The sequence below is a fragment of the Hypanus sabinus genome, chromosome 1, assembly GCF_030144855.1.
Source record: "Hypanus sabinus isolate sHypSab1 chromosome 1, sHypSab1.hap1, whole genome shotgun sequence".
Taxonomy (NCBI): domain Eukaryota; kingdom Metazoa; phylum Chordata; class Chondrichthyes; order Myliobatiformes; family Dasyatidae; genus Hypanus; species Hypanus sabinus.
Window position 1 is genome coordinate 23,848,485 of NC_082706.1, and position 14,924 is coordinate 23,863,408.

The following is a 14,924-nucleotide window of genomic DNA, read 5'->3' on the forward strand; positions in this document are numbered from 1 at the left end:
CCACCTCATGCCTTCTTTTAGCCCTCCTGATATCCCTCTCAAAGGTTCAAAGGTACAGTTTAATGTCAGAGATATGTACACAATATACATCCTGAAATAACAACACACACAAAATGCTGGTAGAACACAGCAGGCTAGGCTTCAAAACCTTCCACAAAAACAGGAGGGCCCCAAGAATGAACGACAGTTAAATGTTAGAACCCCAAAGTACCCCCCAGCTCCCCTCCCTCCCGTACGTAAGCGGCAGCGAGCAACAATCCCACCTCCCCCCACTGGCAAAAGTAAAGCGCACCCGCTACCAGCACTCAAGCACGAGCAAAGCAATAGCAAAGACTCAGACTGGCAGTTAACCCAAAGACTACATTGTTCACCCAATAATTCGACATTCTGCAGGCTCTCGCTCTCTCCTAATAAGGGAGAAAGAGGTGACTCCATTTTCTAATGAGCAGGGAGACATAACAACAACTCGCTGGTCTACGATGTTAAAAGGCCGTTACGTCATTTTTTTCAAGCTGTGTGCCTGAAGATCGCAAGGATCCCAGGGCCCCAGGCACACAACAGATGTTCCAACTCCCCCAATGACACACGGATCCCCTGTGGCAACACCAACCCTTGGTCCGCCCGTCTCCAGTTCCTCGAGATCCCAGGCTTCTGAATCCATGGCGAAATCTTAGGCCAAGACTTTGGCATGCCGAATAGCAGCCGATTATGGAACCCCGAGAACAATAGTGAGCACGTAACTCCAGGTCAGGGTCTTCAAAAAAACCTTGAAAGGGAAAAATAGAGATATTAAAGATGGAAATAGAACTGTTTTTGAAGATGCAAGCAAAGGAGTCACCATTGGCGCCATAGCTCCCCCTCCTCAAGTGTTGTCTTGCATTTCTTATACTCCTCAAGTACCTCTTTTGTTCCTATTTGCCTTTACCTGTTATGCATCTCTTTTTTTTCCCTCAACCAGGGCCTCAATATCTCTCAAAAGCCACATTTCCCTAAACCTGTTATCCTTGGCTTTTATTATTTATATCAGTAAGATTGAAAGAGAAAATTAACACAGGCATTGCTGAGTCTTGAAGAACTGCAGGGAAAGGTTTAAAATGTTTTGACATTATTCCCTGAAGTGCAGGAGAACAAGAGTATTTTAATAGAGATTTACAAAATTACGAGGGGTATGGATAGGGTGAAAGCATGCAAGCAGGCTTTTTTCTCCTCAGAATGGTTGAGATGAGAACTAGAGGTCATAGATTTAGGTTGAAAGGTGAAATATTTAAGGAGAATCTGAGGAGGGGGACAACTTCACTTAGAGGGTGGTGCAAGTGTGAAATGAGCTGCCAGTGGAAGTGGTAGATCTGGATTCAATTGTAGCAGTTGAGGGAAGTTTGGATTGTTACAAGGATGAGAAAGTTATGGAGGGCTATGGTCGGCTTGCAAGTAGATGGGACTAAAGAGGAAACTGGTGTTTTCTGTGTTGTAGTGCTCTATGGTTCAATATCCATCTACACTAAAAGTGATCTACAGTAACTAATTAACCTACCAACTGGTATATCTTTGGGATGTGGAACGAAATTGGACAGCATAGACATAGTGGGTTGAATGGCCTATTTCCACGCTGCATGACTCTATGGCTCTCACTGACAACCAAAGGAAATTGTACTCACAGGGAGAATGTACCGACTTCATGCAGATAACACCTGAGGTCAGGATTGAACCAGTGTCACTGGAGGTGTGGGGTACAGGCACCATTGCAGCAAAGTCAGGAGGAAGGGGGTGCTTGGACTAGAAGCACCAAGTGATTGACTGAGATGATCCAAGTAGTCAGCTGAAGTCAATGGGATGCAGGAGGGGACCATGTGCAAGGAATGGCATATGAAATTAGGATCCTGTCCCAAATTGAGTACCTAAACTGTGATGCTGAGGTAGACCCTAGGATGAGCTGGGACTCATCATCAGTGATGTAACCTAGGGTTATTGGGTGTTTTGGTTCTCTCACCCTCAGACATCTTTGCCCCTGTCATGTGTCCAAGCAGCATTAGTCCACGGGTCACACCTCTTGACCCATTGCCATCTAGAGGCTCACTCAGCAGCCTCTGTGACGGTCCTGATGGCTCATCTCTTTACAGCCTCTCAATATGGTCAGGACAGAATAGAAAGGTGCAGATGAAATGAATGGCTTGGAAATTCAAATATTCAACTAAGGTCTCGCAATCTTTCTCTAAGCCTGTTTGAAGGACGGTAAGTTCTGCAGAGCAAGCAGCCAACGAATCCTCTACACCCCACTTCTATAGGCTCCCAACAAACACTCCACTCTTGTCCCTGGCACTGTTCTACCAGCTCCTGGTGTTTGGCCTTCTTAAGCTCAAATGCCTTCTCAATCCAGTTTTCCCAAGGCACTGTCAGTTCTATCATGTCCTGCTGCATCAAGGTTTCTGACAGAATGACCATGTCAGACTTCGGGGATGATGATGCAATAAAGTCAGGGAACTTTAATTGCTTGCCAAGATCGACTTTCAGCCGCTTTGACAAACAAGCCTGCTGGTGACCTGGGCTGAGGCTGTGGTTGGTCTCCATCTTTGACAAAAGCTATGTGCTTTCTGTGTTGGTGAAAGTGCTTACTGGTGTAAATGGCCGAGGAGGTGTTTCCCGCTACTACCTTCCGCTTCCGGTCATGATGCCAGAAGAGGTGGCCGTTTCCCAGGGCTTCTGGGCAGCCGCTAAGGATTTGTTCCAGGGTCGCTCTGCCATGGCAGATACGATATGATGGTGCCTCACTTTTGCCCCAAGCTAAACAGTTTGCTGGACTGGGCAGGATGTTGTATGCAACCTGGATCATAAACTTGATGTGCTGGGGTTCAGCCTGCCAGATATTGGACCAGGAGATCTTTTGCCTCACCTTGTTCAAGCACCGTGCTGCCCCATTCCTCCCATCCTGGTGGTGTGGACTTCTGCGACAGCTGCTCACAACCTCTTCCTGGACCATATTGCATCGGCCCCTGCCTTGGACACTCTCAAAGAGGGTTGAAGGGAAGCTGCCCAGGCCTGCCTAGACCACTGTCGCTGTCAGATCCCTGTGCCTCAGACAAGGCTCGCACATTTCCCCTACTTCCTTGGCCTTCCACTTCCTGCCTGTCCAGACCTCAATACCTGCTGTCAAGACTTTGGGCTCGCTGGAATGTTCGTACAGCATCAATTCTCTTGCAAGGGAAACCATGAACTCCTCACTCAGGCTACTGCAGGGATGTTGCAATATCCCCATAGTTAAAAATGGTGAAATTACCCATCTTCCACTATTAACTATCTGCATTCATTGAGGTGAAGCTTAAAACCACACAAAGTTTCACTACTTGAATTAATACAAAATATCCCGTGACATTTCTTCGTATACTGTAAAAATACACTCTGTGGCGACATTTATTACATACTTCCTGTACCTCCTGTTCATGGTCTTCTGCTGCTCCACCCATCCACTTCAAGATTCAACATGTTGTGCATTCAGAGATGTTCTTCTGCACACCTCTGTTGTAACGATTGATTATTCACCTTCCTGGGTCAGCTTGAACCAGTCTGACCTTTCTCATTAACAAAGTATTTTTGCCTGCAGAACTGCTGCTCACTGGATTTTTGCTTTGAACCATTCTCTGTAAACTCTAAAGACTGTTGTGCGTTAAAATCACAGGAAATCAGCAGGTTCTGAGATACTCAGACCACCCTGTCTGGCACCAACAATCATTGCACGGTCAAAGTTACTCAGATCAATCTTCTTCACTACTCTGAGGTTTGGTCTGAGCAACAACTGAACCTTTTGACCATGTTTGTGTGCTCTCGTGCATTGAGTCGATGCCACGTGATCAGCTGATTAGATATTTGCATTAACAAAGTAGAATACAGGTATACCTAATAAACTGGCCACTGAGTATAATTCCGTCAGCCTCCCGGCAGATTTGCTTTCACATCAATGAATGTAACCTTCATGGTTATTTTCAGATCAACGGAATGTTTTCATGTTGTTCTTTCTCAAATTAGTCCTTGCACCTACTACAACATAATTTGAAAGACATGCAGAAATTCTGGGCAAGGAGCCAGGATTCCCTGGGATTAGAACACTATCAGAGCAATATAGAAGAGGCAACATTGGTCTCTCAGTCTCACAGAGTTAAGAAGGTAGTCCACCAGCCCTTTCCCAGGGGTGGTTGGAAATGAGCAATAAATGCTGCCCCCCACCAACTCTACTTCCATGAATGAATATGAACAAAGGACCTGGGTCCACAACACTGAACCATAGAACATTACAGCACAGAAACAGGCCTTTTGGCCCTTCTTGGCTGTGCTGAACCATTTTTCTGCCAAGTCCCACTGACCTGCACCTGGACCATATCCCTCCAAACCACACTCGTCCATATACCTGTCCAAGTGTTTCTTCAATGTTGGAAGTGAGCCCGCATTTACCACCTCATCTGGCAGCTCATTCCACACTCCCACCACTCTCTGTGTGAAGAAGCCCCCCCCCCCCCAAACTTCCCTTTAAACTTCCCCCCTTCACCCTTAACCCATGTCCTCTGGTTTTCTTCTTCCCCCAGCCTCAGTGGAAAAAGCCTAATTCTGCAACCTGCAGACTTACTCTCAAGGACTCTTACAACTCTTGTCATCATATTTTTATGTATTTGCATAATTTATCTTTTTTGGCACATTGGTTATTTGTCAGTCTGTGTTTATATATAGTTTTTAGTCATTGCTATGGTATTTCTTTATTGCCTTCAAGAAAATGAATTTCAAGGCAGGGTATCGTATGTACAGTGCATGCACTTTGATAATGAAGTTTACTTTAACTTCCTTGCAGCCTCCACAGGCTCCACCACCCAAGCCAACGCATCCACCAGCCCACAAGGTAAGGTCACGAAGCCTCAGCCATGAATTTGGTGTTGTAACAAGAGTGCGGAATTGATTAGCACTTTGGTGTCAATATTAACCATCGTTCAGTGGGTGATAGTCATCCCAGGCGGATTTCCAGTACCTTCAGCATCTCTGTTTTATTCCTCCTTTGCTTTGGTTCACTACTGCACTTTGATAATAAATCTTACTTTGACTTTCTTGCAGCCTCCACAGGTTCCAGCACCCAAGCCAATGCATCCACCAACCTCCAAGGTAAGGTCACGAACACTCAGCAATGAAATCGGTGTCGTAACGAGTGTGCGGAATTGATTAGCACATGGCCATGTTAGCCATCGTTCAGTGGGTGATAATCATCCCGCCTTTAGGCTCTCAGTTTTATTCCTCCCTTCCTATTATACACTATTCTCGTTCACTATTGCGAGCTGCCCCCATCACACCCTCAGATTGTGTTGGTCATTGAAGCAAAAAGTTGCATTTCACTATATGTGTCAAAGTTTCGAGTTACTGTTTATTCTCGGATGCTGTGGTCAGGTAATGTCCTTACAAAGGGTCTCAGCCTGAGATGTCAACTCTTTATTCCTCTGTATAGATGCTGCCTGACCTGCTGATTTCCTCCGGCACTTTGTGTGTGTTACTCTGGATTTCCAACCTCTGCAGAATCTCTTGTGTATATCTGATAGTGGGCAGGTTAGTTTAACCTGAGAATGTGGAATTCACAACAACAGGTGTGACTAAGAAAAATAGCACGACTATACTTAATAGGAGGTTCAGGGAGAATCGAGGTGGTTCTGAAGAAGAAAACAATGTTGGTAGGTGAAAGTGAACAGGAGGGCGGGAAGCTGAATTATATTGAGTCTTGTCAAGAAAATGGCAGCGTGCATGGACACATTAGCCTCCCTGGCTCCAACCAACAGTGAACTTTCTTTTCCTGTTCATCTTTTCTATGACCCAAAAACACAGCTGGATATTAGGAACACTAAAATACGCCAGTCTATCTCACTAACAAGCAGAATAACGAAGGTGCTGCGCAGTTACGGACAATGTGGGGAGCGGCCTCTCACTCCGCGCTGTGGTCTATTGCAGCTACCCGGGGGAAGCGGAGCACTCAACACAGAAGCGCAGCAAGCTGGCCGGTATTAATGCGCTCTGTCGGTTCTACTCGCTAACATCCCACCGCCAGAAAAAAAACTGGATTGATTGCCTATGTCTGCGTCTGGAGCAACGAGAAATGGGGGATTGTTGCGCATTTGTCCTGACAGAAACGTGGCTTCAAGACACCATTCCAGGCTTTGCCATCCAACTAGAAGGCCTGATCTCCTTTCGGGCGGACAGAAACGTTGCGATTTCTGGCAAACGCCACGGAGGATGTCTGAGTGTCTACATCCATAAGAACTGCTGTGTGAACACCTCAGTGCTAGGAGCCCACTGCTCTCTGCAGCTCCGCAGGGCTGCTGGCTCACGGCAGCATTAGCACATTTAGCTCAAACCACATCATCAAGTGGTTGGCCTTATCACCAACAATGATGCACCGGCATACAGATAGTGGAGATTGCGAGGCTTGCCAGACGGTGCGGGAACAACAACCTGAATGTCAGTGTGAACAAGACAAAAGAGTCAACTGCGGGCTTCAGGAAGGCGCAGGTCGACCACACTCCATTGCACATTAATGACTCTGCTGTAGAGCAAGAGAAGAACACAAAAGTTCCTTGGCGTGCACATAAAGGACACTAACCTGGACCCACAACACCTCCGCACTGGTCGAGAAGCATTGACACTTTCTGAGGAGATAGAGGCGTGCAAGACTCCCTGCCCCCATTCTAACAAGTCTGCAGGAGCACCGCTGAGAGTGCCCTGTCTGGCTTCATCACTGTGTGGGACGGAAGCTGCAGGGCAGCGGACACAGAGGATCACTGCGGTCTTCTTTCCCCCGGATTGTGACATTTCCTGGGAGCGTTGCAGACAAAAGGCCCAAAGCACGGTGGGTTGAGGGGTCCCCACCACCCCCACAACCTCTTTGACCCACTACCATCAGGAAGGAGGTACAGAAGCTTCAGGACTGGGACTGCCAGGCTGGATAACGGCATCTTCCCTCAGGCTCTGATACTAATGAATAGCCTGCCTCCATTGTGGTGTCGTCACTCGGTCAGCGAGCTGTTTACTGTACACTGCCCGCCCGTGTTCCATGCATTTAGAATTATACTGTATTAACTTATTTATGGTAATATTTTGATTGATGTGCTGTCTGTGTTATGTGTTTTTTGGATGTATTGTGTTCCAGAGGAAGGCTGTGTCGTTTGTATACGTGTACCGTCAGGTGACGATGAACTTGAAATTGAAATAAACTGAGACACGACAAACTGCAGATGCTGGATTCTGGAGTAAAAACCAAACTGCGGAGGGATCTCAGCAGAGTGAGCAGCATCTGTAGACGGAAATTAAACTAAGGGAAAGCACTTTGTGATCCATCTGCTACACACACTAAATGCAGGAGGAGCTCAGCATCTGTGGAGGGAAATAAAGTCAATTATAATGAACAGTTTATTTTAGGAATATTCCAAGTTTTTGCTAACCAGGGTTTTATAGAGCTGCAATATTACCTCGCAACTCCTGAGTTCAATCCCCCGACTGATGAAGACCAACAGACCACCCTACCAACCGGCATGGCAACTCTGAAGGATCTATGCCCGTGAATCTGCTAATAGGTAAAGGAACAGGTAATAAGGCATTTGTTTCAAGAAATGTACTGAAAATATTAATTTCTTCTTTCCAGATCTTGATGCCTCCAGGCAGACCAAGAAACTAACCATCAGATGCTGCCTGGCTTGTGGACTTTCTCCAGCCTTTTCCGTATTTTGCTCAAGATTTCCAGCATCTGCAGAATGCCTGCTCTGAAGAAGTTTAAATCTTCTCTTCAGGACGTTAGTGAGACGCCCTCTCACTGCTTCCCTTCTGTAATCTCGGACTCCTCAGCCATGTGCTCACCCAGACTCATTACCACGACCACGTGTCCTTTCCTGGGGACTTGACTCTGCTGCCACCTTGTGCCACATGGTTTCCAACTCCATTTCCAGGCCACCCTGCTCAGTCGCAGTGAGGATGCCGGGTTCCTGCTTTCAACTGACTGCTTTTCCCACCGATCCCCCCTCTGGATTCTACACAGAGCCCCCTCCACCATGCAGGAAACCTGAGAGCCCTACCTGCCACAGCTCGGGGTCTCAGTCAATACTGCCTGGCATGGACCTCTCTCAACACTTCATCTTCTGCTGGATTCATGCCTTCAGATGCTGGCTCTTCTCCTTCCTTGATTCCAGAAAGGATTAAAAGATCACCCACCTGCAGACCCTGGCCCCTGCCACCTCCAACTCCAGCTCCCACCTCAGCCATGAGAGCCTCCAACTCCCACCTCAGCCAAAACAGCCTCCAGCTCTGGCTCCAGCTTCAGCCATGGCCGCCTCCACCTCAAGGCTGAGAGTCTCTCTGCTGCCAGATCCTATGATTCATCTTCTGCCAATACTCCTCACAAACCCCTAATGTCAGGCTCCCCTCTACCCTCCCCCCCCCCGCTTCCTCTGAGCTGCCGTATCCCTTTCTCCCCAATTTCCACAAAAATCCCCATATTCCTTTCTCCTATCACCCCTCCAACTCTCTACCTTCTGCTGACCCCAGTTCTAATCCCTGTATTGTGTTTACCAACCCCTCCGTCATCCTCCTCTCAGAGGCAGAGTTCACTGTCCTCACACCGCAGTGAGTTCCACAGCTGCCGTAAGGCTGAATTCCTCCGTCACCACCATATCTGAGCCCACTTCTTTGCCAAGGATTCCCCAACTCCAACAAGTGACACCTTCTTCTGTCCTCAGTCCTCCTCCTCATCTTGGACACAGTGCTCTGATCTTCTACTTGCTTTGGATCTCTTCATCTCTAACTGTTGAGACATCAACAGTCTTGACTTCAGCACGTAACTTATCCTTCTCGAACCTTACCCCCGCTGAGCGCATTGCCCTACTCTCTTACCGTCAATCCCAACATTCTCACCAAACCTGCAGCAAGTGGGCTGACCTCGACCTTGCTGAGCAAGGCAGAAGCTCTCAGACACCTCCTCTTATCCCTTGAACAGGATCCCACCATCAAGGTATTGTATCCTTCATCATCACCAATCTCATCGGCTCTGAAGATCTCCTCTCCACTTTCACCAACCTCATGGTTCCTGTACCCCGTACTGCTCATTTCTACCTCTTACCCAAGATCTACGAATCTGACTGCCCGGATAGGCCTGGTCCTGCCCTACTGAGCTTGTGTCCGCATACCTCAGCCTTATTTGACCCCCGTGGTTCAGTCCCTTCCTGCCAACATCTATGATACTTCACAAGCTCTTGATCACTCCAATCACTTTAAGTTCCCTGGCCCTAATCTCTCAGTTTTACTCTGAACACCCAGTCCCTATACACTAATATCTCCCCATCAGGAAGGCCTTAAAACTCTCTGCTTCTTTCTGGAAAACAAACCAAACCAATTACCCTCCACCACCACTCTCATCCTCAACAATTTCCCTTTCAGCTCCTCCCACTTTCTCCAAACCCAAATACAGTCATAGGCACCTGCATGAGTCCCAGCTGTGCCTGCTCTTTCATCAGCTACGCGGAACAGTCCATGTTCCAAGCCTACACTGGTAAAACTCCTCAATTCTTTCTGCACAACATTGATGGCTGCATTGGCACTGCTTCCTGAACCCATCCTGAGTTCATCAATTTCATCAGCTTTGCCTCCAAACCAGCCTGCCTTCAGATTTACTTACACCTCCTTCCCCTTTCTCGATCTCTCTGTCTCCATTCCTAACCACCGGCATCTTTTGTAAACCTACTGACTCGCACAGTTACTTTGACAATATCTCTTCTGACCCTGCCAATTGTAAAAGTGGTATCCCCTTTTTCCAGTTCCTCCATCTCCACCTCATCTGTTCTCAGCATGACACTTTCCATTTTGGAAGATCTGGAACACATCCTCCTTTTTCAAAGAATTGTGCCTTCCACCACCATCAATACTGCTCTCATCTGCATCTTCTCCATTTTCCTCACATCTGCACTCACACCATCCTTCTCCCCCCCACCACCACTATTACAGGGTTATTGTTCCCCTTGTCCATATCTACCACCCCATTAGCCTCTGTATCTAGCATATCATTTTCATTAACTTCTGCCATCTACAACAGGATCCTGTTACCAAGTACATCTTCCCCCTCTTTCCTCACTCTCTGCTTTCTGCAAGGATCAATCTCCACATGGCTATCTTGTCCACTCATCCCTCCCCACCAATCTCCCTCTGGGACTTATCCCAACAAGCATGCTAAGTGCTATTCCAGCCCCTACAACCCCTCCCTCACCACCATTCAGGGCCCCAAACTGTCCCTCATATGAGAAGACCTGTGAGTCCTTCGGGGTCATCTGCTGCGTCTGGAGCTCCAGGTACGATCTTCTCTACATCATTGAGACCCGGCATAGATTAGGGGACCACTTCTTCGAGCACTTTTTGTCCTGCTGCTATAAAAGACGGGATTTCATGATGGCCACCCATTTCAATTCGAATTCCCATGCCTGTCCATAACCTTCTCTACTGCCACGATGAGGCCACATTCAAGCTGGAGGAACAACATCTGATATTCCATCTGGGTAACCTCCAACCAGACGGCATGGGCCAGGTGGCCGTCTCACCCCTTCACTTCTCCTCACCTGACATCACCTCCCTTTGTTCCCTCTTTCTCTTCCATGGTCCTTTCACTGTCCTCTTCTATCAGATTCCTTCCACTTTAGACCTTTACCTCTTCCAACTATTCTCTCCCCTACCCTCTCCCAGCTTCTTACTTCATCACTCCAACCCCCACCACACCTTTCCCCTCACCTGGTCTCACCTATCACCTGCGAGCTTGTACTCATCCTCTTCTCAATGTCCGTCCCCCCACCTCCGACCTTCTTATTCTGGCCCCTTCCCCCTTCCTTTCCAGTGCTGAAGAAGGGTCTTGGCCCAAAGCGTCGGCTCTTTATTCCCCTCCATACATGCTGCCTGACTTGCTGAATTCCTCCAGCACTTTTTGTCTGTTACCTCAGATAAGAGCTATCATCTCCGATCTCCCAGTTACCTGCCCCTCATATCATTTGCTCAATTTATCTACATATTGAAGAAGTGAATCTCCCAAAGCATGTTTACCCTCTATTTATTCCCTCAACATAACTAAAGGTAACGAGCAACAGAACTGGTCAATCACAATCTTGACAAAGAAAAGGCAGGAGAGTGTTTGAAGTATCAACATTTTCTGCTGCTGATCGATGCAAAATTACATAGGAGTTTTCTGACTCATTTTCAAACAGAGATTTAAAGCTTGGCCTTATTTGTCTAACGTGCATCGAAACATTGAAAGATACAGTGGAATGCATTGACTACTCCAATAACCAGGGTCCGAGATGTGCTGTGGGCAGCCACAAGCATCGTCGTGCACCAGGCACAAACATAGCATGCTCGCTACTTCCTAATTCAAAACTCATGCATCGCTTGGAAAGTGTGAGGAAGCCAGAGCGGCTGGAGAATGGGGGAAAGCATACAGACTCTTCACAGACAGCGGCAGGGGTTGGAGCTCGATCTTCCCATCACTGGCGCTACAAAGCATCATCCCAATCGCTACACTATCGAGCTACCCTATGTGCAATCCAATGATACAATAGACAATTTGTGTATGAAGGTGGAGGTGATGAACATTTATTCTCAAATAAAAATAATTCCATAAAATCCTGGTTTTCCATTTATTCCCCTCTCACAATGAATTACAGGGCTTGTCTTTTGAGGAAAGGTTGAGCGATCTAGGGCTTATCTCTTTGGAGTGAGAGAGAAAGAGAGGTCACTCGATAGACGATGAGAGCCTTAGAGGGAGTGGCCAGCCAGAGACTTTTCCCAGGGCAGAAATGGCTAATATGAGAAGGCATAATTCTTTCTTTTATTTTTCAATCTTTTTATTAATATCAACATGAGAAGATTAATACATAGTTATTGGGATTACAAAATTAAAATGAACATAAGAGGATACACAAGCAATAAGTACAATATAGTTAAGTCTTCCCAAATCATGAATGATACAAATAGCATATAAACGAAACAAAAAAAACTAGGTATATCATGTTGAAAAAAAACAGAAAAGAGAAAAAGAGAAAAAAAATATTAATACCCTAAGAAAAACTAATCTAACAAACTAACCACTAACTAATAAAGAAAAAAAAGGAAAAAGGGAAAGAAAAAAAAAGGGCCGATAATAGTATCCATAAAAAGACAAAGAATCATCAGCGTCCCCAATTCCGATCCTCTCAACATATATATAATCAAAACCAGAAAAACAAATAGGATTGGAACAGAGTCAAATTACATCATGTGAAAATATTGAATAAATGGCCTCCAAGTCCTTTCAAATTTAATAGAAGGGTCATATATGACACTTCTAATGTTTTCCAAATTTAGACATAACATAGTTTGAGAAAACCAATGAAATATGGTAGGGGGTTTAATTTCTTTCCAATTCAACAAAATAGATCTTCTAGCCATTAATGTAAGAAATGCAATCATCTGACAAGCAGAAGAAGATAAATGAATTGACTCCGTCATTGGTAAACCAAAGATTGCAGTAATAGGATGAAGTTGTAAATCAATGTTCAATACAGTGGAAATAATATCAAAAATGTCTTTCCAATATTTTTTCAAAAGCGGACATGACCAAAACATATGAGTTAAAGAAGCTATCTCAGAATGACTTCTGTCACATATAGGATTTATATGGGAATAAAAACGAGGCAATTTATCCTTGGACATATGAGCCTTGTGCACAACTTTAAACTGTATCAATGAATGTTTAACGCATATAGAGGATAAATTAACTAATTGAAGAATTTTATCCCAATTCTCAATAGAGATAGTAAAGTTAAGTTCTCTTTCCCAATCATTTTTAATCTTATAAAAGGCCTCTGAACATATTTTCATAATTATATTGTAAACATTTGATATTACACCCTTCTGAAAGGGATTTAGTTCTAACAATTTCTCCAAAATACCCAAAGAAACAAGATTTGGAAAGCTAGGAAGTACAGTGTTTAAAAAATTCCTAATCTGTAAATATCTAAAAAAATGAGATCCAGGCAAAGTATATTTATTAGATAATTGTTCAAAAGACATAAAACAATTGTCCAAAAATAAATCAGAAAATCATAGTATACCTTTAGTCTTCCAAGCTGAATAAGCTTGGTCCATAATAGAGGGATGAAAAAAGAAATTGGATACAATAGGAATTGTTAAAACAAATTGATTCAACCCAAAAAATTTCTGAAATTGAAACCATATACGTAAAGTGTGTTTAACTATCAGATTGTCAATTCGTTTATGCAATTTAGAAAGAGCAAAGGGAGGAAAAGTCCCTAAAATAGAACCCAATGAAAATCCTTGTACAGATTTAGTTTCCAGATTTACCCAGTGAGGGCTAGGAGATAAATCCAAATCCCTTAACCAACAATTCAAATATTGAATATTAATTGCCCAATAATAAAATCTAAAATTAGGCAATGCCAATCCACCTTCTTTCTTTGACTTCTGTAAATATCTTTTACCTAATCTAGGATTTTTATTCTGCCATATATATGAGGAAATTTTTGAATCAACATTGTCAAAAAAGGATTTTGGAATAAAAATTGGTACCGCTTGAAATATGGCTACCGCTTTTATATAAGAATATATAAAAATACTGGGGGGGGGGCTTCTTGACACAGAAAGTGGTGGGAGTGTGGAATGAGCTGCCAGATGAAGTGGTAAATGTGGGCTCACTTTTAACTTTTAAGAAAAACTTGAACGGGTACATAGATGAGAGGTGTATGGAGGGATATGGGCCAGGTGCAAGTCAGTGAGACTAGGCAGAAAAATGGTTTGGCACAGCCAAGAAGGGCCAAAAGGCCTGCTTCTGTGTGTATGGTTCTATGATGAGCAGTCAGTGTAGTTTAGCTACCGCACCTAGCACATGGGTGCTAAGCAGCAGAAAACAACAGACCGTGGCCAGATGGACACGAGAGAGACAGCAGATGCAGGAAACCTGGAGCAGCAGCCAAAGGTGCTGGAGGGACTCAGTATGTCAGGCAGCATCTGTGGAGGGAAATAGACAGCCAAGGTTTCAGGTTGAGACCCTTCATCTGGACTCAATCCGAAATGTTAGCTGTCATTTCCCTCCGTAGATGCTGCCTGATGTGCTGAGCTTCTCCAGCTGTTTTGTGTGAAGGCAATTGCCAAAATTGGTAACCTCCCAGCCATGGCTCAGACTGCACCCCATCTGGCAATGGCCGACTTTACCGCTCATGGGAGGAGGGGGGCTCCGAGAGCTCCCCAGCCTCGATATCAGAGGGCACAGCAAGTGAGTACTAAAGAGAAATGGAACATTTTCAACCGTGAACTGTTCGAAGTTCCCAGTTGATGATCCTTATGTCCCCCTGGTGTGGTCCTCAGAAGCTGTGTCCACCACTGGACTGAATACTGAACATTGCTCGAATAACTAGAGAGGATGTGGACAGGATGTTTTTCGGAGTGGATGTGGAGAGGATGTTTCCCAGAGTGGACGTGGAGAGGATGTTTCCCGGAGCGGATGTGGAGAGGATGTTTCCCGGAGTGGATGTGGAGAGGATGTTTCCCAGAGTGGATGTGGAGAGGATGTTTTTCGGAGTGGATGTGGAGAGGATGTTTCCCAGAGCGGACGTGGAGCGGATGTTTCCCGGAGTGGATGTGGAGAGGATGTTTCCCAGAGCGGACGTGGAGAGGATGTTTCCCGGAGTGGATGTGGAGAGGATGTTTCCCAGAGTGGACGTGGAGAGGATGTTTCCTACAATGGATGTGGAGAGGATGTTTCCCGGAGTGGATGTGGAGAGGATGTTTCCCAGAGTGGACGTGGAGAGGATGTTTCCTACAATGGATGTGGAGAGGATGTTTCCCGGAGTGGACGTGGAGAGGATGTTTCCCAGAGTGGACGTGGAGAGGAT

The 14,924-nt window shown here is 45.5% G+C and overlaps 1 protein-coding gene across 1 annotated transcript in view; it reads left to right on the forward strand.

Moving 5' to 3' along the window:
- Nucleotides 1-11,652, forward strand: part of LOC132391949 (zinc metalloproteinase-disintegrin-like crotastatin) — a 94,306-nt gene extending 82,654 nt beyond the window's left edge. Inside the window, exons 22-24 of the mRNA XM_059965759.1 lie at nucleotides 4,832-4,879; nucleotides 5,089-5,136; nucleotides 7,655-11,652. Of these exons, the coding sequence (XP_059821742.1) occupies nucleotides 4,832-4,879; nucleotides 5,089-5,136; nucleotides 7,655-7,687 (129 nt within the window). The 3' untranslated portion in view covers nucleotides 7,688-11,652. The remainder of the gene's footprint in view (nucleotides 1-4,831; nucleotides 4,880-5,088; nucleotides 5,137-7,654) is intronic.
- The last annotated feature ends 3,272 nt before the right edge of the window (nucleotides 11,653-14,924 follow it).